This window comes from Neofelis nebulosa, chromosome 17 (assembly GCF_028018385.1).
Source record: "Neofelis nebulosa isolate mNeoNeb1 chromosome 17, mNeoNeb1.pri, whole genome shotgun sequence".
Classification (NCBI taxonomy): domain Eukaryota; kingdom Metazoa; phylum Chordata; class Mammalia; order Carnivora; family Felidae; genus Neofelis; species Neofelis nebulosa.
Genome location: NC_080798.1, coordinates 35,282,319 through 35,308,940, shown reverse-complemented (window position 1 = coordinate 35,308,940; position 26,622 = coordinate 35,282,319). Strand labels below are relative to the sequence as shown.

Below are 26,622 nucleotides of genomic sequence, written 5' to 3'. Positions count from 1 at the left end.
ATGATCTCATGGTTCATGATTTCGAGCCCCACATCAGGCTCTGCACTCAGCACAGAGCCTCCTTGGGAATCTGTCTCTTTCTCTCTCTCTGCCCTTCCCCTATTGGCGCTCTCTCAAAATAGAATAAAAATAAACTTTGAAAAAACGAGTATGCATTTTAAGCAAAATCTATCATTTGGACATTTTAAAGATTGATAAGGCCCCCTGAATAGGCTGCTTTTTTTTTTTTTTTTAATTTTTTTTTTTTTAACGTTTATTTATTTTTGAGACAGAGAGAGACAGAGCATGAACAAGGGAGGGGCAGAGAGAGGCAGACACAGAATCGGAAACAGGCTCCAGGCTCTGAGCTGTCAGCACAGAGCCCGACACGGGGCTCGAACTCACGGACCGTGAGATCATGACCTGAGCCGAAGTCGGTCGCTTAACCGACCGAGCCACCCAGGCGCCCCCTTTTTTGTTAATTTACATCCAAGTTAATTAGCATTGCAACAGTGATTTCAGGGGTAGATTCCTTAATGCCCCTTACCCATTTAGCCCATCCCCCCTCCCACAATCCCTCCAGTAACCCTCTGTTTGTTCTCCATATTTAAGAGTCTCTTATGTTTTGGCCCCCTCCCTCTTAAAGTCCTCATATGAGTGAAGTCATATTTGTCTTTCTCTGACTAATTTCGTTTACCATAATACCCTGTAGTTCCATCCACGTAGTTGCAAATGGCAAGATCTCATTCTTTTTGGTTAATAGACTGCATTTGAAAAGGAAGCAGACCCATTTTGCTCTGTAGAGAATTTCTAAGTCACTCCCATAGAGATGGGCCTTCACTAGCTGATATCTTGAGGCCTTGTTAATGCTGTTAGAGTTTGATACAGAGATCTTCTTTATAAGACATTTTCAGGTCATTAGTCATAACTTTGATTTGCTTGATCAATGATTTGTCCTGCTTCCTTAAATTTCTGAAAATATTAACCTTGGTTTTTATTCTGGATCTTGGGGTTACACATTGATGCCAAAACAGGTGACAACTGCATTAAGCACCTTTCACTTTATATCCCACTCCCCCTGCTTTTTCTTCTCCCTACATGGGGACCCCTGGGATTTCTGGATACAGACCAAGTGAGGTGTGTATGTGAGGGAATCTGCCAGCTGTGTGTGCAGCGTGAGTTTGCTGTGTTGCTGATTCCCACCTGTGACTAGGAACCTTCCTAAAGTGTGTAGTCATCCTAAATGACAGTCACTGGGGATGGGGAACCTCGTCATGATACACCTGAGCTATACCCGCAGTCCAAGGACCTATGGGTATATAGCAAAAGTGAGGCCCACGTGGCCATTCCTTTCTGGGCGGTTGTTCTAAACCCAAGGAGATTTGGAGTCTGTTAATCAAATTGCCTTTTATTTTTTTTTTTCCATTGTCCTCCTCAGACCTTCGCAGGTTAATGAAAAGTCCTAGGAAATTTCCACCTTTAGCCCTTTGGGTAGTCCTCAGATAGCCCTGATTTCTAAGAAAATGCCTGTGTTTGAAGCTTTGGAACCAATGTAGGATTGGTGAATAGTCTTCCTCAGCATCTTTGTAATCTTCTGAGAAGCATAGGCCTGCTTTGTTTTTGATAAGTCACTTATTTTATAAAAGTATAAGCAAAGCTAACTTCCTGCTGACAATTTGCCATTGCACACAGGTGGGTAAGAAGAATGGAGGAAAAGTGTGGCTCATGTGAACTTTCCCTTTATAATTTGTCATAGACTCTTTGGACTTGTATTTCCTGGGAAACCATTTTAATTTTGTTCCACCGGTGAACATCATCGAAGACAAATGTTCATCAACTGCCTTCTGGGTACAAGCTGAGAACCACCATTCATGGGGTGGGGTGTATACAGGGTATGCTATTCCACTGTTCGGTTATCTTAGCACTTAGACTGTGGACCAGGTTGTACAGTGGCTTCTTGCATATTTGCGGGAGGGAGAGCAAAGAAGTTGAGTCACCAAGTTGGTGACTACCACCGGCCCCAGAACCTGTTTTTCCCTACCAATGTATGCACCTGATATGTGAGGGCGCTGGCATGAGACTTGAGGTGTGGGCAGAGGGGAGCAGCCTCTTGGTGCTCACAGCCAGGTTAGAGAACCTTAGGTCACTGCTAGTATCTGAGTAGGGAGCATCAACTCCGGGGACGCTGCTACTGTCATTGTCCTCTGAACATCCTAGCGGACATTAAGTAGCACGGGTTCAGAGAAGGAAGGGACCACTGTTAGCTTTGTAGAGACTAGATGGGATGGGCTTACTTATAGGCCAGGGGAGAGGGGCGGGATGTTAGAGATTTGGGAGGAGGTGGGGACACTGGAGAAGGAAGAATGGAGGAGGCAACCAGGTTTATTTGGTCTGAAATGGAGACAGAGCTGTGAAAGTTGGTCAGAGCCAGACTGTGGACCCTACTGAGTCCTAAATTTTAGGCCCAGGTGGTAAAATGTAACATGTAGTTGGGTCTCCTCCTATCCTGAGCTCCTGAGAAATGAGAGTAAATGTCAGCCTGTCATTCAGGACTCTGTAATGTATTAGGCCTAATACATTCATTCATCTAGTGGTTTTTGTATTACATAAAATTGATACTGGTTGGAGTAACTAGAAGTACTATGTTGGCAGTCCAAGGACATTTATTATTATTATGCCTTATACCATTTGCACAGATGCTTGGTATAGATACCACGTGATACAAGAGGAATGCCTTCCACAGACAAAAATCCAAATGATAAAATAGCCCGTATTTGTTTTCCGGAAATAAAATATTCCAGCCCCCTCTGAGGGTTAGAAAATGCTCGCTTCACTTTCACAGTCTATTTATTGACATGAGGTTCAACTTGGTGTGTCTCTGGGAGGGATCTCCTTAATTCTCGAAGGAGGAGCTGATTTGACACCCAAAGAGATAGTATCTTTAGCCTGTGTCCATCCATACTGGTGCTGGGACGCTGCCTGCAAAGTCTTCCCTGCCGTGTGGAGCTGGGGGACAACAGAACGCTTGGGTGTTTAGCTCCTGAGAAGTGGTGGCGTGTTGGTGCCACGTGCCCGGATGCTTTCCTTCCCACCCCAGGTTAGTTTCCAGTAGCGGAGCAGCTCCCAGTGCCGCGGGTGTCCCGGTCCGTGTGTCCTCATTCCCTGTACTGTGCTGAGCCAGCTGCTCCCGGAGACTGATGAAGTCAGATATTCTTGCCAAGCTGGGGGGGGGGGGGGGGGGGGGGGGGGGGAGAATTACTCTCACTTATTAACAGGGAAAAACAAGTCCTGGTGTTCTTAGATGTTAAATTTGATTCTTGGCAGATTGTTTTTCTTAATCTTTTTGAACAGGGGTTATATTTACGTGGATCTAAAACTATAAAATGGTATGTGATTAAAAGTCTTATTTCCCTGAGCCCCAGCAGTCCATCCCCCACATGCATACATGTGAAACCATGTTTTATTAAGGTCTTCATATCATTCTTATGAATGCAAACAAATAAGGATGTGTAGTTTGGCTTTCCCCTCTTCCACAGACATGTTATATAGGCTTGTCACTGCTCGTTAGAGAGTTTCCCTCCATTGCCTGAGTCTTCCAATAAAGAAACAATAAGTTTAATAAAGGTGCACTGATTAGTTTTATAGACAGTGCTGCTTTGGACTGATGGGGAAAGAGCTCTACTTGGAATTGATTACCAAAAATAATAGTATAGTTTCTGATGAGGTTCTGTGATGACTCTAATGAACCTGGATGTATAAATGCTACTGTCTCCTAGAAATTGAAATTTTGAAAAAACTCAGAGTGGGTGTTCCTTTGGATTATTGGTAATGAGAACTCTTTCATGTGTCCTTTTTGCCTGGAGTCATTTTCACTTCCTGTCACTCTTCTTTTTTTTCCTCCAGCATCTCACTCCCCTGCTCCTCTCCTAAGCCTCTTACCATCTCCAAGGGCTATCGCAGTCACTTTCCTCCTGTTTCTGTGAGCAGATACACTCATGAGATGTACTTACTGTGTTGCCACTTGCCACATGGGCTGATGAAATTCTTCAAGTCCTGCTCTCCACTTAGTTCTCTACAGCACACTGTACTGCTATGCTATGCTTGAAGTGTAGTAAGAATATGAGGACAGTTGGACAACTTGGACTTCGTTTCCGTAATAATGTAATTGTGGGTGTTGAAATCCTGGAGCATTAAACAAGTTTTTAAAAGATCCATGTTGGCTTGAATGTTTCCCTTGGAATTCCTTTTTTTTTCTTCCCCTTAACAAGAGACTGAAGTATTAGACCCTCATCTTTGGTCTTTGTCCCCATTTGTTCCAGATCAGATGGTAAAAATTCCTGGGATTCTTTAGGGACTTAAGTACTAAGTTTATAGAGAATGGTGACCAGTGTTTGGGATGACAAGATATGATGAGACTAAATTAACTTTCTGTTTTCTGAAATCTGTTTCAGCAACTATACCAGATCCTGACAGACTTTGATATCCGGTTTTATATGTATGAGCTGCTTAAGGTAAGTGACATTCATAATAAGCAGTGGATTTTTTTCAGGTGTATTCGTTAAAAGACAAGTTTTTGGGGGGACAAAGAGATCTCAGACTCTTTCTTGATACTTAGAGAATTTAGTGAAGTGGGAGTTTTCTTGTTGTTGTTTTTTTTTTTTAATTTTTGTCAACATTTTTTATTTATTTTTGGGACAGAGAGAGACAGAGCATGAACGGGGGAGGGGCAGAGAGAGAGGGAGACACAGAATCGGAAACAGGCTCCAGGCTCCGAGCCATCAGCCCAGAGCCTGACGCGGGGCTCGAACTCACGGACCGCGAGATCGTGACCTGGCTGAAGTCAGACGCCCAACCGACTGCGCCACCCAGGCGCCCCTCTTGTTGTTGTTTTTTAACTTACACTGAGATCTCTGTTGCAGGATCTTTACATAGAAACTTTCTCAGTGGAACTGAGAAAGATGGCCAAGTCAAGAGATACTAGGGACATTATACCAGAAATCAGAACCTCCTTCATAGCTTTTATTGGCCCTTGGGTTTTCTTTTTGCTGCTTAATTAATACTATTGGTTTTCACTGTATAACAAATCACCCCAAACTTAATGATTTTTTAAAAAATTGTTTATTATTTCTCACAATTCTGTGGGTTAGCTGGATGAGTCTTTTGGTCTGGGTCACCTTGACTAGAGCACATTGGTCCAGGATGGCCTCGTTCACATATCTGGGATGGCAGCTGGAATACCTCAAGGCTTGTCCTCCAGGGGTTTAGTCTAGGCTGCTTCTTCCCATGGTGGTCTCTGGCTTCTTAATAGCATGAGAGGGCAAAGTTTGATGTGTAAGCACTTCTCAGGCTTCTGCTTGTATAAATGTCTACTAAATGCCCTGTTGGCCAAAGCAAGTCATGGGCCAGGCCTGGGTTCAAAGGGTGGAGAGGTAGACTATTTGATGGGAAGAGCATTGAAGTCACAGTGTGGAGGGAATGCGTACTGGGATGGTAGGCATTTTCGGCCTTCTTTATCTTGCCATCTCTCATAATCCCCTTCCCAACCTACTCTTTGGCCCTGACTAACCTTGACATGCAAGAAGAGGTGATGGATGGTCCGTCTTTCTAGGAGACTTAGTAATCCCAAGATGGAAATTCTGAAACACTAATGGTTGATGGAGGAATGTTTTTTTGGTTTGTTTGTTTGTTTTAATTTTTTTAGTCTAGGTAGACACTTAGGTAAAGAATTCTAAAAAGCTTTGTAAAATGGGATAGACGAATGGTTCCTAAGTTGTTTGGGGTCATGGATCACTAGGAAAACGTATAAAACCTCTCCAAAATGCCTGTATACATATACAGTATTACCTAAAGTCTTATGGGGGTTGTGGGTCTCAATTCAAGACCTCTGAAAGAGTAGAGATGACTGAGTTACTGGCATTATTGAAGAAAATTGCCAAGATTGAGTTTTGATGGGATTGCGAACAGTTGCTTGAACAAAATCCCAAATTAAGGCGAGGCTTTAGGGAGTGGGAGTTTGAAGAACTGGCTGTGGGAAGTGAATGTGTTTTCTTATAAGCACTTGCGCAAACCACTTGTCATTGGTACCAAGGTGGTGGACTTAGGTGGATCACTCTTACAACTGATGGGTCTTTCTTTTATCAGTAAGATCAGAAACATGTGAGGGTAGAGCTGGGTTTATCACACCTCTCTCCATGTCCTCTCCAGACCAGAACGAAGGCCTTGGTGGGAAGAGGTTTGCAGTGTTGTGGTCTTATGAGCTCTCAGGCTTAGCTCCTTTCCTGGAGGCCCTTTCCAGAGAACCCCATGCATTCACCCTATGAGAGCTATAATCCAAATCTGTCACTTGGTTATTTTGTTTAAGTAAGGAGTTAAGATTTTTGTGGTTTTCACTTAGTGCACACCAAAGGTGAAGATTTATAACCCAGCACAATTGTCCTTAGATCGGGTGAAGACATCCCAGTGGCACAGGTCTTCGCAGGCTGGTCATTCAGGTGGTTCTCTGTGTCTGATGTCCCTAGCAACTAGGCAGTAAGGGCTTGCTTTCTGTTAATGTGGCACACAAGCCCAGATGAAGCTTGAAAAATGTCTTTCATGCTTAATGGTCAGATAATATCAGATTCTAAACTGAAATAACTTCCCCAAGGAATCTAAAAGCATGTCAGTAACTCCACAGGGAGTCTGACCAGTGAAGTTGGCAAAAGAATTAATTCTCTTACTGTACTTGTTCAACTTTTGCTTTCCTCAGATATTTCTCACATCCCAGGTATTATGATCCTAATTAGTTCATTCCTTTGGGTGAAGACCAGGCAAAATAACAGAATCAACACTTGCTAAATTTTCTCTTCGGGTAAAAAAAAAAAATGGGGATAGGGTAGGGGAAATATGTAGCTTCTCCCAAAAATGTAGAAGAAACTGAGGCTGAGGGCTATTGAGTTGTTGCTGGGTACACTGTCTGGTCTCCTGATTCGGATCCAGGGAGGTCTGTCCTCAGGAGCCCTGGTTTCATAAAACATTGCCACAAAGCCACTGTGGAATCTTGCTACAACTGTTGTTGTGAAACAAAACAAAGAAAAAAATTAAATTGAAGTAGAAGCTCCATAAATGAACAATTCTTAAGTGTGCAGGTTTTTGGATTTCACATAAGTAAAACCTTCACCCAGATATATGTGGTACTATGCTGTCCATTATAGTAGCTGTTGCCCACAGGTAGCTACTTAAATTTTCATTTCAATTTAAAGTTCCTTTGCTTAATCACAGTAGCCACATTTCGTTTATTCAGTAGCCTCATGTGGCTAGTAGCTGCCATATTGGACAGTGCAGATATTTAGAATATTTCTGTCATTGCAGAAAGTTCTGTTGGACAGGGCTGGTCAAGAATATTATGAGTACACCAAAAGGTCTCATGTGTCCCTTCTCTTCAGGATCCCCTCCTCTACCACCAAGTTTAGTTTTGCCTGTTTTAAACCTACATATAAGAAACATCATACCCTGTGTCTGGGGGAAAGCAAGATTTTCTTGTTCCCAGAATACCAATCCTAGGGATCATTTTCTGACTTACCCATTCTCTCCTATGTAAAAATGCCTAGTCCAGTGGTTCTCAACCAAGTCAATTTGGCGATATGTGGAACCACTTTTGGTTGTCACGGTTTGGAGGAGTGCTACTGGCATCTGGTCGGAAGAGGCCAGGGAGCCTCGTAAACATCCTGCCCTGCACAGGACTGCTCCCCACAACCGGGAATTCCCCGGTCCAACACGTCAGTGGTGCTGAGGTTGAGAAACCCTAATTTTGTCCCGAGGAAAACTACCAAGAGCACTCAGTGCCAAGCACATAGTAGGTACCACAAGATGATGGCTGCAAGTATTGTTACCCAGGGAATAACAATTGAGTGGGCTGCAGTGCTTTTTGAGACCAGCCGAAGTACCCAATTTGAAATTTATGGAAATAGATACTATGTTAGAAAAGGAGATTTAGAGCAAATTTTTGCATTCTTGAACACCAAAAACAAACTGCCTGAAGAAAAAACGGGCAAAAGATTTGAATCAACATTTGTCCAAAGAAAATAGAGGATGACCAGTAACACCGGAAATGTTCAACTTTGATGACTCATTAAGAAAATACAATTCAAATCCACAATGAGATCCCACTTCAAACCTGTCAGAATGGTCGTAATTACAAAGATGAACCAATGACCAGCATTGGCGAGGATGTGGAGAAAGAAGCCTTCATACGTTATTGATGGGAATGTAGAATGGAGCAGGCATTTTGGAAGACATTTAGGACATTCTTGAAAAGTCTGATGTAAACTAACATACAGCACAGCACATCCACCCCTAGGAATCTGCATAAAAGAAATGAAAGCCTATGCCCTCTCAAAGACCTGTGCATGAATGTTCATAATAGCTAACAACTGGAAACAGCTCTGATGTCCATCGACTAGTGCGTCCGCACAGTGGAATACTACTCAGCAAGAAGAAAGTAACGGATGAATCTCAGCAACATGCTGAGCGAAAGAAGATAGACAAAGTGCTGTATATTGTATTTTTCACTTAATGAACGTCCAGAAAAGACAAATCCATAGTAACAGCAGGTTTGTGGTTAAGGCTGAGGTAGGGGGCAAGTGGGAAATGGGATTGATCACAGGCAAGCTAAAGGGAAATTCTTGGGAAGATGGTAAAGACTGGATTATGGTGATAGTTGTACAACTCTATAAACGTGCTAAAAAAAAAAAAAGTATTGTACACTTAACGTAGTAATATCCTTCCTTAGAGTAAAAATGTAATGTTTTTTTTTTAATTTTTAAAATGCTGATTATTTATTTTTGAGAGAGAGAATGAGACAGAGCATGAGTGGGGGAGAGCAGACAGAACCCAAAGCAGGCTCCAGGCTCCGAGCAGTTAGCACAGAGCCCAATGCAGGGCTTGAACTCATGAACCATGAGATCATCATCTGAGTCGAAGTCGGACACTTAGCCGACTGAGCCACCCAGGCACCCCCAGAATATAATTCTTAAAGGCCAACTGGCTCAGGGATTGTTTTTAAATTATTTTTTTAATGTTTATTTTTGAGAGAGAGAGAGAGAGAGAGCTAGCAAACAAGTGGGGAAGGGGCAGAGAGAGAAGGAGACACAATTTGAAGCAGGCTCCAGGCTCTGAGCTGTTAGCACAGAGCCCGACACGGGGCTTAAACCCACTAACCTTAAGATCATGACCTGAGCAGAAGTCGACGCTTAACCAACTGAGCCACCCAGGCACCCCTCGGGGATTATTTTTGAAGGAAAATACTAATACTAGAATACTTGTTAATCTCAAAAATCCACATGGGGCACTTGTCTAAAACATAAGCCATGTTGAACAATACGTTTAGATACCATTCTTCGTGTCCACAGGGACTCTTGGCATGGCATTTGAACCCCCTATGAGAAGTGACTCTAGTGGGTTTCCCAGATCTGTTTTTAAACCCATTGAACTAGACTAACAGGCTGATGTATGATTTCTGAGTCTAGGTGGCTGGTAAAGTGTTACCAACTACAAGTAGGAGGAGTGTCCAAAGTGTGTCTGTCTCCTTTTAACATAGCCCCCTTTCCACCAGCTGCCAGCATAGTGGGCAGAGAGCAAGGGATATCTTCTGAGCGTGTTTATTCTCATCTGTTACAGACAGTAAGCTGCACTTTAGGAGATACTCAAGTCAAGCTATCACAAATAAGAATATACTTGCATTGGGAATTGGTAGACGGTTTGCTTATTTTTCTCTGTGCTTTCTTATCTAATAGGCTCTGGATTACTGCCACAGCAAGGGAATCATGCACAGGGATGTGAAACCTCACAATGTCATGATAGATCATCAACAGAAAAAGGTACCGTTGCAGCCAGGCAGCAACAAGTCTTTCCTCGGAAGGCTTACGGCCGAACAAAATGCTGGCCAGTACTGAGGTGGTACTGGAGACCCATGCTGTTTTCTTTGGCGGGCTTCTGTTACTTCTTAGTCTCCAGGGCTGCTTTCCACTTTGCATAAGTATAGTACACAAGGAAAGTAGACAGCTGAACCTAACTATAGTCCCTTGTTTATTTTGGTCATGGTTTTCTGGAGGTCCCTGCAAAGAAACTACAGCTGATGGTTTCTACTTCACTTAATGACCCTCAGACCAATCTGCCTGGCCTCAAAAGTACACTTGGGTCCCTCCTTATTTTGATATTCAATTCTGGTTGTCCCTGATAGATGAGTAAATGAATCAGTTACTTAGATTAATGAGAAGCTGGAGCAATGCTTTGATCCTGGACTGGGGTTGTATGTCCCCTACCCTTTCCCTTGTGGCTGGAACTTATAATGGAAGCTATTAATGATGGGGGAATGTGTTATACATGGAAGTGCTATGGAGACAGAAAGAAAAGCTTAAGTTTTATTGATTTAAAGAGAATGAGAAGCCCAGGATAATTTAAATTTTCAAAAAGAAAAAGCAAATAGGATTTTGAGTGCTCTGCTCTAGAAATGACCTCTTCCACAGTTGCTGAAAGTGTAATTTTTGCCAGTGCACTTGACGTTTTTTATGTGGCCCATGTAATTGTTAGCCAGTGTGATGGGGCCTTGTTCCAAGGCACAGGAGTCTAGAACTACATGCTTTACATGTTTGATTTCTGTCATGTTTGTAGCTGCGACTGATAGACTGGGGCCTGGCAGAGTTCTACCACCCTGCTCAGGAGTACAATGTCCGTGTAGCCTCGAGGTACTTCAAGGGCCCGGAGCTCCTCGTGGACTATCAGGTAAAACTGTTAGCCAAGCACCTGTGCATTCGGGGTGTCTTGCCTTAGTGCTTCTCCCCGTTTGCTGTTTATTTAGCAGTTTGGATATATTGAAAACCCCACCCAAAGTGATAATTTCAAATTTTTCTCAATGACTTTTTTTTTTTTTTGCTTCGAATTGTAAAATATGTGCAAAGGTCACCCTGAAGACTAGAAATTCAGATCTGAAAAATGCGTTTGTAACACCCTTCCCTGACAGGCCAACCTTATTTTCCTCAGATGTATGATTACAGCTTGGACATGTGGAGTTTGGGCTGTATGTTAGCAAGCATGATCTTTCGAAAGGAGCCCTTCTTCCATGGACAGGACAACTACGACCAGGTGAGCAAACGCTAGCCCCTCCCTGTGTAGGGGCAGAAGCCGAGAAAATGGAGTACTTTGACAGGGGTGATACCCTTGAGCCACTAAATATCGTTGAGTGTCTGCACATAAGTTTTCCTTCAGGGTAAAGAATTTCATGAAATTTTGTCTGTGGTTACCAGGTCCCCAAACATAACAGATAAAGCGACATTATGCCCAACTTCCAGAGTGAGTCTGTGAAGTCACGCACTCCTTGTCTAAATAAAACTAGATTCTAGTCCTTAGGTGATGCCTCTTGTAATCGTCAGCTTCTAGATTATTGTCATAAGTTGTTACCATTTTAAAGGCAGTTTGGAAATTTGCTTTCTGTGAACATCGTGTCCTTGTGTCTGCCTCCTGTCAGCCCCCGGCTCCAGTCTGTATCTGGTGTCTGGAGGTAGAGTGATGTGGAAGTCCCCTAATTCCTTGGGATAGCACCTCACAGGCTTGCAGTGAGCCCGGTGCTCAGTGATTTGGTCAGTTTGTTTTGTGTTTCAGCTTGTTCGCATTGCCAAGGTTCTGGGTACAGATGAGCTGTATGGCTATCTGAAGAAGTATCACATAGACCTAGATCCGCATTTCAACGATATCCTGGGACAGTAAGTAAGAGAGAGGGAGAGAGAAAGAGGGTTTTACCCCATTTCAAAAGTGGGAGTGTTGGCTGAAATCGCTGGCTGATCCTAGCAGAATTGAAACACACTTCTTTATTCCCATGTGTATTTTTTTTAACTTGTTTTTTGAGAGTATTTGGGCAGTGTTTACATGTGTCTTTCGGTTATTGTACTTCTTCAAGAGATAGTCTGTCAATCAGTAAAAAATTGAAGACAAAATCCTGTTACAGAAACCAGCTTTCTGGTACAGCATGTGCTTATTTTAGAAAGCTGTGCTTCTTCTAGGAGTAAGACTGTTACAGTTTTTCTTGTTCGGTGTAATGGATTTTCCACAAGATAGCAAATTTGAAAGCATATTTTCAGGTACAGTGCAATAGTGTTGAAAAGTAAATGTGTTGACAATATTCAAACAGTGGTTTATGGAACCTCTATGTTTCTGAGGCTAGCTCTCTAAATATTTCTGCTGAACAACAAAAATAACTCCCATCACCTCTGTGCCTCACCAAAATTGACTAAAAGCCTGAGGCATAAAAAGCGATCTAGAAAGGTGCCACAAACTAAATCAGATGTAGAAGTTAGAGCTAATTTTATTTATCAGTCATAGAGCACAGTTTTTATTTTAGGATGCTGCGAGTGTATCTGTGCGGGGGTGGGGCAGGTACCAGCGAGAATGAGGTTTCACAAGCTTGGAATCAGTGCATTATTCTAAGATTTTGTTGGCTTTAGCCCTAATGCATCAGGATCCTTGTTGAATTTAATCTCAGAATACTATTGCTTCCCTTTTTTCTCAGACATTCACGGAAACGCTGGGAAAACTTTATCCATAGTGAGAACAGACATCTCGTCAGCCCCGAGGCCCTAGATCTTCTGGACAAACTTCTGCGATACGACCATCAGCAGAGACTGACTGCCAAAGAGGCCATGGAGCACCCGTACTTCTGTGAGTCTCCAGGGACTGTTTTCAGGGGCATAACTTACTAAAGGAAAAATACTTCTCTTCATCTTTGAGATCAGTCAAGAGAATTCTAGGTATTTGTATTGAATCGTCCTTAGAATTTGGCCTCCTTAGTTCTAGACCGTTGAGACAACTTTGCAGTTGCTCTGCAGAGGGGTTTGCTTGTTCACTGCCTTAGCTCCCTCGAGTCCGGGAGGGACCATTCCCTGTGGCCCTGAGCTTATAGATCACAAGTATCTAAAATTTGTTTTCAAGTGTATATATTTGTATGGAAACCTAACCAAAGGTATTCTTCTCTTCAAAAACCAAGTAGTTAGTTAAAAGTGATAAGGTGACTGTAGTGTATTTTCAAAGAAGGAAATGAGTTAAACAAAAGGAATTTGAGGAAAGGAAAGCAGGTATGGAAGGACTGCACTAAAATCTCACCTGAATTAAAGAATTTTTAGGTCTCGCTTCAAAGTGTGTGTATGTATTCAGTGCATGTGGTTGCTTATCGTCTGCATGCATACAGGCCTCCCCACCCCCCACCGATAAAGATGTCTCCAACATACTTTCCCCTTAATTGTTGGCAACGTGAGATGATTTAGTCCAGGCACAGGGGAGACTGGGGATGAAGGTTACAGGACCCGTCTCTGTTCACTCTCTGAATTGAGAAGAAAACTTTCAGCCTGTCTGTTGCTTGGCCAGTATGCTGTCTTCCCTCCCTCCTCCCCTCCTCCCCCTAAGATTAAACAAATCTTACCTGAAGAAAATAAATCTTGAACCTCTTGGCCTGTAAGCATTAGTAGACAGCAAATTGGAAAGGTTTTACCCTTTGGTCTTCTAGACCTCAGACAAGTGCAACTCAGATGTCCTCTTTCCAGTTTCTGGCACAGGAAGCCGTTTTTACCCTTTGAGTTAAATTGAACTAAGAATTCCAGTGTTTTATAGTAAGTAATTCGTGATTTATTTGCTTTTCTGAATACACATCTTTTGTAAGAAAAAAAAATGTTTCAAATGACTGTTGCTTAAAATTGATAGGTCTTCTAATGGCTCTTTCATTCTCCCTTTGCTCCACATGATTTGAAGAAATTGGGGGTTGGATATGACAGTATTCAAGGAAAAGAACACATAAGAAAATAAGTAGTAATTTTGAACAGTGGGAAGTTAGTGAGTCTGGGCTTCTGTTTTCCATGGGCCTCAGAGATTGAACTTGCCTTCTGAGGGAAGTGTTAAGAGTTGACTCTAGGGGCGCCTGGGTGGCTCAGTTGGTTGGGCGGCCGACTTCAGCTCAGGTCATGATCTCGCAGTCCGTGAGTTCGAGCCCCGCGTCGGGCTCTGTGCTGACAGCTCAGAGCCTGGACCCTGTTTCAGATTCTGTGTCTCCCTCTCTCTGACCCTCCCCCGTTCATGCTCTGTCTCTGTCTCAAAAATAAACGTTAAAAAAAATTTAAAAAAAAAAAAAAGAGTTGACTCTAAGAGCAAATTCCCCTGATTATTTTTCAGTGTCTGATTTTTCTATAACCTTAGATCTGTAATTTGTTTTTATTTTTTAATTTTTGAAAAAGTTTATTGGTGCAGGGAGAGGGAGAGAGAGAATCCTAAGCAGGCTCCACACTGTCAGTGCAGAGCCCAATATGGGGCTCAGACTCATGAAACTGAGCTCATGACCTGAGCCGAAACCAAGAGTCAGACGCTTAACCATCTGAGCCACCCAGGCGCCCCTAGTTCTGTGATTTTCGTTGCCCTTCTGACTCTGTCTTCCCTGTCAGTCTGTCTATCTCACCGTGGAAGGGGTTTTGTCATGATGGTGTCTCCCACACCTACCAGCCCAGATTCAGCTGACTTCTGTCCCGTTTCCTTGCAGACCCCGTGGTGAAGGAGCAGTCCCAACCTTGTGCAGACAACGCTGTGCTTTCCAGTGGCCTCACGGCAGCCCGGTGAAGTCTGGAAGGCGACGGGTAATGCGGCATTGATGCTTGCCAATAAAATCAACCAACCAAACACAAATCTTGAAGGAAACTACAATGTGATAAAAAGAAGTTCTAGTCATTCCTTCTAAATGCAAAGAAGAGTAAAGACCTAAATGTCAAAAAGAAAGAAAGAAATTCCCCAGTACTAGTTACTACAGGGAGCCGCCATTCTGGCAGTGTGACGATGCACATAGTTCAGGATCTGAGGGAACACTCCCTTTGGAATGCATGGGAGATGAGAGACTCGGAGTTGTTGTGCATTTGCGTTTATTTAACAGGAGACCGCTGTTGAATTAACCTGTTCAGTCAACAAGCTCTGAATATCTGACTTCCTATCTATTCCACTGTGGTCTGGGTTTCCTTTGGTGAGATTCAGGCTCAAGTTTTAGCAAAATGTCAGCAGTCTATACTGACACACCAGCCTCATTTACGAAAAGGAGATATTAAAACAGTGACAGTATTTTTTTTTTAAGCTCTTTTACAAATTCATGTTTTATGTATTTTTTTATGACATGAGCTCTCTAGGAAATGTACCTCATCCCTGCAGTTTTCTTCTAAGTGTATTCATTTGGGAGCAAACTGCAGTCACTCTCACAAGGGTCCCCTTTGCTGTCAGAAGGCATCACTTTAAACCTTGTGACGCTGTGTCCAGGGCCGTCTGTCTCCTCAAAAGTTCGATGCAAAGTGCATAACTTGGAGCTCACTGTAACCTTTGTTGATTTGCCTAACCATAAAACCTTGTTGCTGTTTTTTCTGTGTAGCCTTTTTTTTCCTTTTGCAGCCTTGTAAGGAAAGCCTCACCATTTCCCAGCACATACATCCGTGTGTGTGTGTGTGTGTGTGTGTGTGTGTGTGTGTGCGTGCGCCTATTTTAACACACCTCTCTGAAAGAGACTTTTTGGTCACAACCATAGTGAAAGCTGGAAAGTCAGTCTTCAGGCAGGCTGGGGAGGGAGAGAAACATCCTATTAGAATGTGTTTAGGAAAGACCTGTTGGGTCAGAAAAATGTATTCTCCCCAACCCCCCTTTTTGCCTCGTTTTATCCTCATGAGAAGCAGTTTCCCTCTGTAATCAGGGTAACCTGCGTTTTTAAGCTCTGAGAGGTACCACGTGAATGTGATGGCAAAGCTGAGTCTTTCTCACTTGCAGGGACAGGTTGTGTGCAAGGCCAGCCCACTCCCAGGGATAAGCAGAGCATCATGCGAGGGGCTTGGTGAGGATTTGGAGCACATAGAGCAAGTGTCAACGCTTGGGACCCATGGCGCTAGCCTTCATGTTAGCAAAGGAAGCTAGATTCTGCTTTAAAAAGTAAAAAATGTAGGGCTGATGTCATTTTGGGGACTTGTCACCAGTATGCTTTGCAGGCAGTCCCCCCTCACCCCAGCTGCAGAGCCATGCCACAGCTGTGGGAACTTGACAGCTAGCCCAGAGCTGGAGGTGTCTACCCACATCATACTTTAGGATTTCTTTATTAACTATTTAATAATGCCATACATTTTTATAAGGTTAGATTGATTGTTTGAAAACCTCTGTTTACATTCCATATTCCAATAAAATCATATTGGTATTGGTAGCAGGTCCTATTTCTACATGTAGATTCTGTTTTTGTTGTTTGGTCGGTGGGGATTTGAAATGCAAATAAAACTCTTACTAGAGTTGAGCTCACGGATTGCAACTTAAAAGTAAGACCCCAAAGCCAGGAAATGCATTCAGTTAAGGTTCTCATGCCGATACTACCTGTCTGTGTTGCACATTCTGTATATTGACGAGTCCATTTGTTCAGCCTGAAAAGCCAAGCCAAGACATGAGCTCTCATCTGGACCTGTATTGGCACATCAGGCAGCAGAAGCCTTCTGATGTGCCCCTCTAGGCAGCACTGTTGGTGATTATCAGGGAGATGTGCCACTGTGTCTTTTTTGCCCCCCCCTACTTCTCTCCCCTTTTTGTCACCCATTCTCTCCCCTTCCACTTTTTTTTTTTTTTTTTTTTTTTTTTAAGTTGTCTGTCTGGACCAGGCAGGGAGAGCATACTGGAGAGTCTTGGTGAAGTAGCAACTCCATTTTTTCCGTTGGGTTCCCCAGAGGCATTGAAAGCATCTGGAGGAGTACAGTCAGGTGATGTGCTCCGGCCTCTCTCCGTTGATGATTTAGTAGATGCAAACACAATAACTTGCCTGTCTTGTGGCTCTGACACAGGAATCGTTCTTCCTTTTCGTGTATGCTTTACTTTTCCACCACCTATGCTCTTCACTTCTCTTCATGCCTTAGCATCGCTGAGTTTCAAATGCCTGCCCCTTTCTGAGTCTGGTCTTGACACTTAGCTGGCTTGCTGACTGTAGGTGGTTCTTTCCCAAACTGAAGTGAGTCCAGTCCAGACGTTTTCTCTTCTTTCCCATCTCCATAGCCATTCTGTGTCCCGATGTACCTAGCTCCTTCAAGATTTCAGAATGCTTACCTGGGTTAGGAGATGGTCATGGAGAGTTCAGGGTGTGGGGGGCAGGGAAGGGGAGAGAGGGGGCGGGGAGAGAGAGAGAGTGTGTGTGTGAGTCTGTTCTTCTATTTAGACTAAGCCAAGGTAGATTTGCCCACCCACTATCCTTTTTGATCAGCATGTTATTTCTTAAATTCATCTCAGTAATTTTTATTAGGCATTTTTTTTGCTTTGTTACCTTATAACAGGTTAAAAGTGCCTATGATAAGGACTTAGTTATTTCCTAAAGAAAAGCAAAAAATGTGGGGAACAGGGTAGTGTTACACTATCATCTCAGGTACTGCCTGTGTTCGACAACATAGGCCTGGTATGGTGAGAACAGAAAGTTCCTATGCCAAATACAGATTGGTCTGATTGACCGCAAGTGAGCATAAGCGCGAGGCTTTGCTTCAGCTGACGAGTCCCATGGCGAGAGCAGAACTGATGGAACGCCAAGTGATATTTTCATCTGCAGTTTGCTTGCTGTTCACTCTCCCCTGGATCGTATTAGCTGCCTGCTCTTGTCCTGTCCCTGTGGGAGGTGACTGGGTGGGAGAAGCCAAGTGGACAGTGCAGACAAGCGTTCTTGGGTCTTCTCACCAATTAGAGCAGTGCCAGTGGTGGCTCTTGGAGACGCCTAAACACCGGCTGCTGCACCAGGCCTGACAGACATTCTCTAGCGCATCATTGCTCACAGGGCTCAAAGCTAGTGTGTTCCCTTGCAGAGAAGGAAGGGACTCCGACTGCTTGGATGGAGGAGACAGAAGAGCTTGTAATCCTGAGGGGGCTCAGCAAGGAGGTGGTTAAAGGAAAGGGAACCAGTAAGAAAAACAGTCAAGGGATAGGTCTTGAGGAGGGAACATGACTTCTTCAGAGAGTCAGGGGTACCACCTTCATGATGTGGAATGCGCCCTGAGATGGGCACTGCCCCCTGGAGTGGTTCCAGCGCCGCTGAAAGGTGGCGCCCTCAGACAGCTGCTGAGTCCCCGAGAGAGCTGGCGGCCGTGGTCTCGGTCCGCACCTACTCAGGGAAATGACTTAGGTTCTCCCAGGTGCTGCATTGAGGATGGAAGCAAAACTATTTGGGAACACAAGCAGCAATTGGAAGAATTTTTATATATGCATTGAAGTGGTTCTAAGCCCACTTAGCAGTTTCCCTTAATGCCAGTTCAGACTGAGCGATTTGTTTAGAAACCTGTGTTCCTGCATGGGCACTCGCAGGAAAAAGCAAACTTCCCTCCTGCAGATAATAGGGGTAAGCTGGAGTTAAGTTCATTGAAATAGAAACCCTTCTAAAAGCAAAAGCAGGGTGCACAGGAGCACACGAGGAGCCAGAGGTTTTCAGTGAGCTTAATAAGTCTAAGGTGGCATAACATCCTGCTTCTAAAAATTAACCCCAGGGTGGGAATGGGGGAGGGGAGGTGGCAGTGAAACATCTGGCAGAGAAAACCAGTAATAACAAACACTTTTGAGCTCTATGGATGTGTTCATGGAAACGACGACAAGCAGGTGTTGTGGAGGCTGGGGAAAGTGATGTGATGGGTTATACAGCTGATGCCATGAGTACTTTTGTGTAGAGACTCAACAATGTGCTACAAATGTGATACTTAATCCTGAACTGCATGTATTGGGGATTGTTTGAAAAAAAAAAAAAACAAACTTTCGTTGAATCAATAAATTAACAGTTTTGCACTTGCTGGCTTTTCTTGCTGTAAATGGTGACTAAGAGGTTGGGACAGAAATCTGGACACCCTGTGGAAAGCTTGGATAAATCTTCAAGAACCGTGGAGCCAACTATTTCCTTCTGTTTGCAGAACAGCAACACTGCCTGGGTTGTGATCCCTTCCAAATGATCACTTCAGACACACTTGGCCACCTCTTTGTATCACTGGATGACTGATGTCTGATTGATGTGCTGCTGCCCTTAGAGGAAAGACAAGTGTCATGTGAAACCTTGTTTTCAAAAATAAAAATGTTGATAACCACCAGATTCCCAAGCGGGAGACAAGCCACTGCCATGAGGCCCTTAAACTTGTATTTCCTGTCTCTTGGGGGAGAGGAGGGGTGCACCTTGAACTGGAAAGATGTGTGTATGGGGGTTGCAGTTCATCACCACCTTCGTGTGGAGCTTTCCTTTATCAAGAGAGGTGGGACTAGAGTGGTGTCATGTGGGGCTTGTGCTGTTTCTTGGTACTTGCTCCAGAATCCCTCTCCTAGGCACCTACTTCTGGGATTGGCCCATTTTAGTGCACAACTTTAACCTTTGTGGCTGAGTGTTCTGCGTTTATGAAAACCTCTCCCCACGCCCATTCCTTGCATCAAGAGCGGGCACACGCTGTTGTGTGTCTGCATTTGGCAGATGGTGGTGTCTTTAATTAGTGTGCTTCTCACTGATGGAACCCTCAGTGGCGCTGGACGCTTGGAAATCAGTTGCTGAAGTGCTAAAGGCAAATAGTCCTTTCTTTCTTGAACCTCACGCACCATGCGGCCTTTCTCAAGAAAGGCCTTTCTTCCTTTACCCAGAGGAAGTTTTCATGAAGCTATGTTTCTGTGACAGCTTCCCAGGGGCACAGTCCTTTTCTCTCGATGTAGTGCCGATCTGTGAGACGTTGCTTCTAGAATTCTGCTGCTGGCATATCACCACCCACTTCACTGTGCTGGACATGGAAGGGAAAATGGGGTTTTTAGGCCATGCCTCACAGCTGCTCCCAGGGGAGAGTTAAAAATATTTGAGCTCCCTTTTTGCTCTTTGTTTATTAGTGGACTGGGCACTTTCCTGGTATAAATACAGTCCTCTGATTATTAGTCCCAAGACATCCTCGGTAAACGGGGTCAAGGCTGATGGGGACCCAGCGTTGAACTGTTGAGCCTGTCACTCAGCTTGCTCAGAACAGTCAAGAGGCCTCGGTGCTCCTAAATCTGCACTCTGAACCCAAGAGGCAGGGAGGAGACTCGGGCACACATGCTGTGTCCAGAGCTTTCCCCTCTTCCTCCCAGGAGCCTGCACCCGAAACCGCCTCTGCTAGTGGTGATCACGAGAGGAAGGAAGAGGGTATTACTCGAAACCCGAGACTGTAGAGTTAGTTCTTACCAGGTTTTCCACACAGTGGCGTGGGAGAGTCAAGCTTGCACACTGTTCCCAGCACTCTTCGAGAGAAGGAAGCCACAGGCAAGTGGAGGCCTGTCCTCACTCCGGGTCAGATTGATTAATGTCGTCTTTCCCCTCCTCCCATCTCTTTCCCCAGGTCTGTTGCGGTTCCTCCCACTTTTCCATAAGCAGAACAAGAACCAAATCAAACGTCTTAACGTGTGTAGAGCGCGATCACGTTCCGTGAGCAGACACAAAATGGTGGCAGGTTTGGCGAGCACGAACCAGACCAACCGAAGGGCAGCCCGCCACCGTATTTCAAACCTCACTTCTGAATGTAAAAGGTTCACACGCCTTTGGCTTCCTGTTGACTTCCTCCTGACCCAGAAAGCATGGGAAATGTGAAGGGTATGCAAAATGGTTGTTGGTTACTGTTGCTCTCCCGTGCCCCTTGACTCGGCCTGTGGCCACCTGTTTTTCCAGCAGACCACGTTAACTAGCCGACCACAGACTCCACAGTGGGGAACGGGGGCAATATATGGCATGACGGGCAGTTACATATTATAATTTTAAAAGTATATATTATTGAATAAAAGGTTTTAAAAGAAACGTATGGAGAGTTTTCAGTGTGGAAGGGGCCGTTAACCAAGACCCGTGGCCACAGAGGACTGAGTGAAAAAGAAGAGCAGGTTCTAGCCAGAGGAAAAGCAGGGGGAGTCCCAGAGGTGAGGAGGGCCGTTTTTAAGGACACTGTTGACCAGGGATGAGAAGTTGAACAGGTATGGTGAACTAATCCTGGGAATGGGGCAAACCGCAGGTGACTCTAGTAGCCTGGGCGAGCCAGGAAAGCCATGTTTTGCCTTGACCCTTCCTTCTAATCCAATGACTAGGCGGTAAACATCCTCTCTAGTGACCTCCAGAAGATGCTTTAGCCCCTTCTTTGCTTTCCTTTTGCTGGTGTCTCCATAGTTCATTCCACTTCCCCATTTTGCCCCTCTTCCCCATGGTCCCTTCTGAAAAAGCATCTTAGCTTGGAGGCTGGTGGAGTCTGCTGTCCTCCAGCAGGCAAGGGTCAGGGGTCTCAGGGCCAGATCCGAGGGCTGCTTCTGGTGGCATTTGGAAGCTCCCGCGAGCTGGAGGAAAAGCGGCCCACTCCGCTGTGAGAGAGGGTGCAGTGGAAGCACCAGTTGTATTTGTTGAGTGAAAACAAAGGAAACCTGCTTTACACATGAGCCTTCCCTGGCTCCCTCAGGCCTGCCCTCTGAGGATAGCTGTGCCATGGGGAGGTGAAGGCAGCCATAACCGGGTGGCTGGCCAGCTTGGCCTCTGGCTGTGGCCTGCGTCCTCCCACAGCCTGTAGAGAGCAGGAGCAACGGGCAGACCCCGATACCCAGGCGGCTCAGGGGTGCCCACTATTCACACAAGCCACTTGTTCCCACAACATTCCTTCTTCTGTCTTTGCTGCTTGTCCTGCACAGGTGACTGTGGGAACGCAGGTGTGGACACTCACAGTTTCTGAAGCAATTGTGGGGGGAAAGCAAAGAGGCCCCTCAGGGTCACCACGGCGTCACAGTGGCCCCTGGAGCAGCTTCTGTCGTATCCAAGCAGTTCCACAGGTGTGGGAGCCCGAGACAGTGCCTGCCCCCCCCGGCCCCCGGACACCAGCGAGGAGGGCCCGCAGGCCCACCGCCAGCAGACTTTGTAAGGCCGACAGGACATCGAGTGGATGGACTTGGGACTTTTCCAGCACCATCACTGGCTTGGTCTTCTCAAGCAGGCACTCTCATGCCGCGGCCCTTTTGACTCCAGGCTCTGCAGATTTCTCTTGGTCTCCCAGGTCTCTGGGACAGCATCTCAATACCTCATTATAACGAGCACGTCCCCAAAGCTCCTGAGGACACGGTGCTTTTTGTGCACATGTTTATCTACATAGCACGTTACCTCCGTGGTGACCCACTGGCATTTGAGGGCCTTCCCAGACCAGAAGGGGCTCTTCGGAGTAGATACAGTTGATTGACTTGGGAATTCTTAGATGCCACGCAGAACTCAAATGTTAGCTCCCCATTTTTCTTCCCAGGGTGCTCTCTAACTTCCCAGTGGGAAAGTCTTGTTTTCTGGAAACCCCTCAAGCATATCAGATGTTTCTTTTTTGTGGATGATTACTGTTGGGCGGAAGAGAGGTTGTAGAATGAAGGGAAAGGAGGAATTTTTGCTTAGGCTTTTTTGACCTTGAGAGAAGGGGACAAGGGACCTGCTTACCCAAAAACAGTCTATAAAGCTCATACACAAAGTGCTTGGCAATTCACAACATCAGTTCACATCTTTCAATGGCCCTGCTTATATTTGGATTGTTTAAAGTAACATTTATTTATTCTGGTTACCAAAGTAATATATGCTCATGGTAAGAAATTCTGAAAGCCTTCCCTTACCACATGCCGCGCGCCCACACACACACACACACACACACACACACCTCTTTCCTCCCTTGGAGGTAACCATAGTTAATTTTGGCGTATATCTTGTAATTTACTAACATTTAAAAATCAACGATTTTTATTTTTACAGAAATGTAATCAAACCACACATTCTCTCTCTCTTTTTTGCAACTTGTGCTTTCGCTTAGTTGTGACAGTTTTACTGTTAGCATGTATAGACCTACCTCACCCCTTTTTGTGGCTGCATGGGGTTCCATTGTGTGACGTACCGCAGTTGAAGCAATCCCTTCCTGATGAGAGACTTTTACCAGTACTGTTACCAGTATTGCCGCAATGAACAAATCTGCGCATACATTTTTACATGGTATGTTTGTGAGGTAAGATCTTAAAAAGGAAAAACTGTGCTGTATGTTTTGTTTTAGAAAGGGCACTGCTATGATTCAGAGGAAGCAGTCTTCTCTTCCCTTCTCTCACTGGTTTAGGTTGGAACTGGGATGCCTTTAGTCATGGAATTCTTGTGAGGCTCTGTTAGGCACTGGGACATGATGCCCAGAGTCTTTGCGCTTTCCAGGGAAACAGGAATGTTTGAGACCTGAAAAAAAGAAAAGGTGTTGGCGCTAACATAAGAAAGTTATGAAATAAAAAACTAATAAATGTAATTACATGTCTTTCCAATCCTATGAGCTTCATTGTCATTTGCTTTAAAAAAATATTTTTCTTGGGGTGCCTGGGTGGCTCAGTCGGTTGAGCATCCTACTCTTGGTTTCGGCTCAAGTCATGATCCCAGGGTTGTGGAATCAAGCCCAGCACATCAGGCTCCACACTCAGCATGGATTCTCAATGTCTCTCTCTCTCTCTCTCCCCCTGTGCCCTTCTTCCCCACTCGTGTTCTCTCATGCTTTTTAATACAAAAATTTTTTTTAATATTTTTTTCTTGATGCCTGGGTGGCTCCACCGGTTAAGGGGCCGACCAGCTCGGGACATGATCTCACGGTTCATGAGTTCGAGCCTCGCATCAGCTCAGTGCTGACAGCCTAGAGCCTGCTTCGGATTCTGTGTCTCCCTCTCTCTCTGCCCCTCCCCTGCTCATGCTCTGTCTCTCAAAACTGAATAAACATGGGGAAAAAATTTTTTTTAATGTATATACTTTTCTCTTGGGGCACCTGGGTGGCTCAGTTGGTTGAGTGTCTGACTCTTGGTTTTGGCTCAGGTCATGATCTCATAGTTCTGTGGGTTCAAGCCCCACATTGAGCTCCGTGCTAGCAGTGCAGAGCCTGCCTGGGATTCTCTTTCTCTCTCCTTCTCTCTGCCCCTCCCCAACTCGCACTGTCTCTGTCTCTCTCAAAATAAATAAACTTAGAGAAAAAAACTTAGCTTTGGAAAAATATGCATATATGTATTTTTTCTCATGATAATTAGTGAAGAGTCACAATTACAAAATCAAACAATTTCAAAAGCAGTTTTAAAAGATCTTTTCAAAAATTACAGGTAAAAACTTACCTTAAGTATGAAAAATGGCTACTATGGCTGCTATGTTTGAAGTGCTGTAGGGAAGCCTTCGAAAGCACGCAGGGACTGGCAGAGGGGTGAGTGTAGAATGGATGAGCAACACTGAGGAATAAAGAAAAACTGTTAAAATGTGCATCTCAAACGCATTGTGAAGAAGTCAGACTCAAAAGTATACTTATTCCATTTATGTGACATTCTGGAAAAGGCAAAATGTAGGAAATGGAGAACAGATAAATCTGTGGTTGCCAGGGTTTAAGCATAGGAGGTGATAACACGAGGAAATTTGGGGTTTGATGAAACTTCTGTATCTTAAATGTGGTGATGGTTATATGACTTGGTGCCTTTGTCAAAACTGTACACCGGGGCGCCTGGGTGGCTCAGTCAGTTAAGCATCTGACTTCAGCTCAGGTCATGATCTCGCAGTTCGTGAGTTTGAGCCCCACGTCAGGCTCTGTGCTGACAGCTCGGAGCCTGGAGCCTGCTTCGGATTCTGTGTCTCCCTCTCTCTCTCTGCTCTTCCCCTGCTCATGCTCTGTCTCTCCCTTCCTCAAAAATAAATAGACACTTACTTAAAAAAATTTAAAAAAACTGTACACCATACACACACACACACACACACACACATATGTATGTGAGTTAAAAAATAAATTAAAAAAAATAACAATAATGTGCAAGGGCCCAACAGAGTCCCATTTGAACTTCACTCTCAGATGAGCAGCGGCCTCATCCGCCCACCACTGGCTCTTTCACTGCTATCTTCCGGGCTGAGGGTCGTCTCTGGGTGTAACCACCCGGGCCGGGACGCAGTGGTCCTCCATCTACCAGCTGAACACCCAATTTCAAGGCACTCTTCATCTTTACTCCCAGCTAAGGGGTGATTCTCCAGGCACAACTTTACCCAGGCACAACTTTACCCACCTCATTACTATACCTTCCCATCTCGATCAGCAAAGAGGGGTGGGGCGTAAATGCTTCCTTGCAGTGTGTGGCGAGTCCCTTGTGTCTCTCGGAGGCCAGGTGCGCTGAGTTTCTGGGCTCTGACTGACCTGAGCAAACACCATCCACTGGGTTTTGGTATCTTTCAGTGCCTTTGCACACTGAAAGGGATGCTTATGGTTACTGGTGTTTCAAATAATATCTTAGTTGTTTTTCTTTTTAATGTTTGTTTATTTTTGAGAGAGAGAGACAGAACGCGAGCAGGGAGGGGCAGAGAGAGAGGGAGATAAAGAATCCGAAGCAGGCTCCAGGCTCTGAACTGTCAGCACAGGGCCTGACGCGGGGCTCGAACCCACGAGCGAGCTGTGAGATCATGACGTGAGCCAAAATCGCAGCTCAAATTTGGAATGAGCGTCCCAGGTGCCCCAATAATATCTTAGTTATTAAAGCTGTACATTTAAAATCTAATTTCTCTTGTGTTCTTAACATCAATTTACAAGTCTTGTTATAACTACAAAGTAGTTGGTTTTATGTATAAATACTTTTGCTAAATCCTTGATTGATGCTCAATCGATTCAAAACTTAATGGGTTAAACTGTAAATATTGCTTGTATGCTTAATCTAGTTTCCTTAGAACCATATATTTAATCACATATTTAATCTGTTTGATTTGTACAAACACTTCCAATATGAAAGACCTAAAATGAGATGAAATCTTCCTAAGCATTCAAATACTAACATATTTAAGTCTAAATTCACAGATTTAATAAATAAAATCTTTTAATACTTAATACATTTTAAAGTTTAATAAATCAAAATCTTAAACATTTAATGTTTACACACTTAAAATTTTATAAGCATTTTAAAATTAAAATCACAGCTAATTTCACATTCCTTCAAGCATTGCAAATTAAATTCAAAGCATCAGGTTCTCCAATACATTAAGGCATCTTAAATAACAAAATATCACAACAATCAGAAACTTATCCCTCTATTTGACAAGGATTACTGGTATCATGGTTTTGATTTACTTGCCATAATCTGTGTGTGACATTCTACCAAGGTAACATTCTATCTGAACTCAGGACTATGATACATTCATAGTCAGAGATTCTGGGGTTGGCCAAGTACAGGTTGCTACTTCTGCAATGGTTATATCCAAATTTCTGGTTAACAAACTAAGCCCCTTGCAATAGTAATGGGATTTTCAAGACCACCCCCAGATCGCACCTCACTCAATGAGGGTCAGGATTTTGTTACCTTTTCTGAAACTCTTAATGGCCTGATACATCAACTAAGCTTCTGCACCCACTACCCAGATTGGAATCACTTCACTGCCTCTGTAAATTCTGCTTCCTTCTTTTCTTCTTTTTTTAACTGACTCATCCACCTCATTATAATTACAGAAATCACTGAAGGAAGCTACTGATTAGCAAGATTTTTCCTGTATTTTGTCCTTACATAAATTCATGTTGATGAAGGGAAAACAATCTTAAAGAATGATAGTGTAATGCATTTTTCTGTGAGAGACATCTGTGGTTTTAGGTTAAG

The 26,622-nt window shown here is 44.2% G+C and overlaps 1 protein-coding gene across 3 annotated transcripts in view; it reads left to right on the top strand.

The window, feature by feature from the left end:
• The window catches only part of CSNK2A2 (casein kinase 2 alpha 2), a 39,277-nt gene extending 18,477 nt beyond the window's left edge, over positions 1 to 20,800 (top strand). Inside the window, exons 5-12 of one of the 3 annotated variants that reach the window (XM_058707975.1) lie at positions 4,431 to 4,490; positions 9,750 to 9,833; positions 10,627 to 10,737; positions 10,996 to 11,097; positions 11,614 to 11,714; positions 12,518 to 12,666; positions 14,528 to 14,621; positions 20,349 to 20,800. In XM_058707975.1, coding sequence (XP_058563958.1) covers positions 4,431 to 4,490; positions 9,750 to 9,833; positions 10,627 to 10,737; positions 10,996 to 11,097; positions 11,614 to 11,714; positions 12,518 to 12,666; positions 14,528 to 14,604 — 684 coding nt within the window. In that variant the 3' untranslated portion in view covers positions 14,605 to 14,621; positions 20,349 to 20,800. Of the gene's footprint in view, positions 1 to 4,430; positions 4,491 to 9,749; positions 9,834 to 10,626; positions 10,738 to 10,995; positions 11,098 to 11,613; positions 11,715 to 12,517; positions 12,667 to 14,527; positions 15,384 to 18,917; positions 19,092 to 20,348 lie in introns of those variants that run through there. The other 2 variants (XM_058707976.1, XM_058707977.1) reach the window with 2 other exon arrangements.
• The last annotated feature ends 5,822 nt before the right edge of the window (positions 20,801 to 26,622 follow it).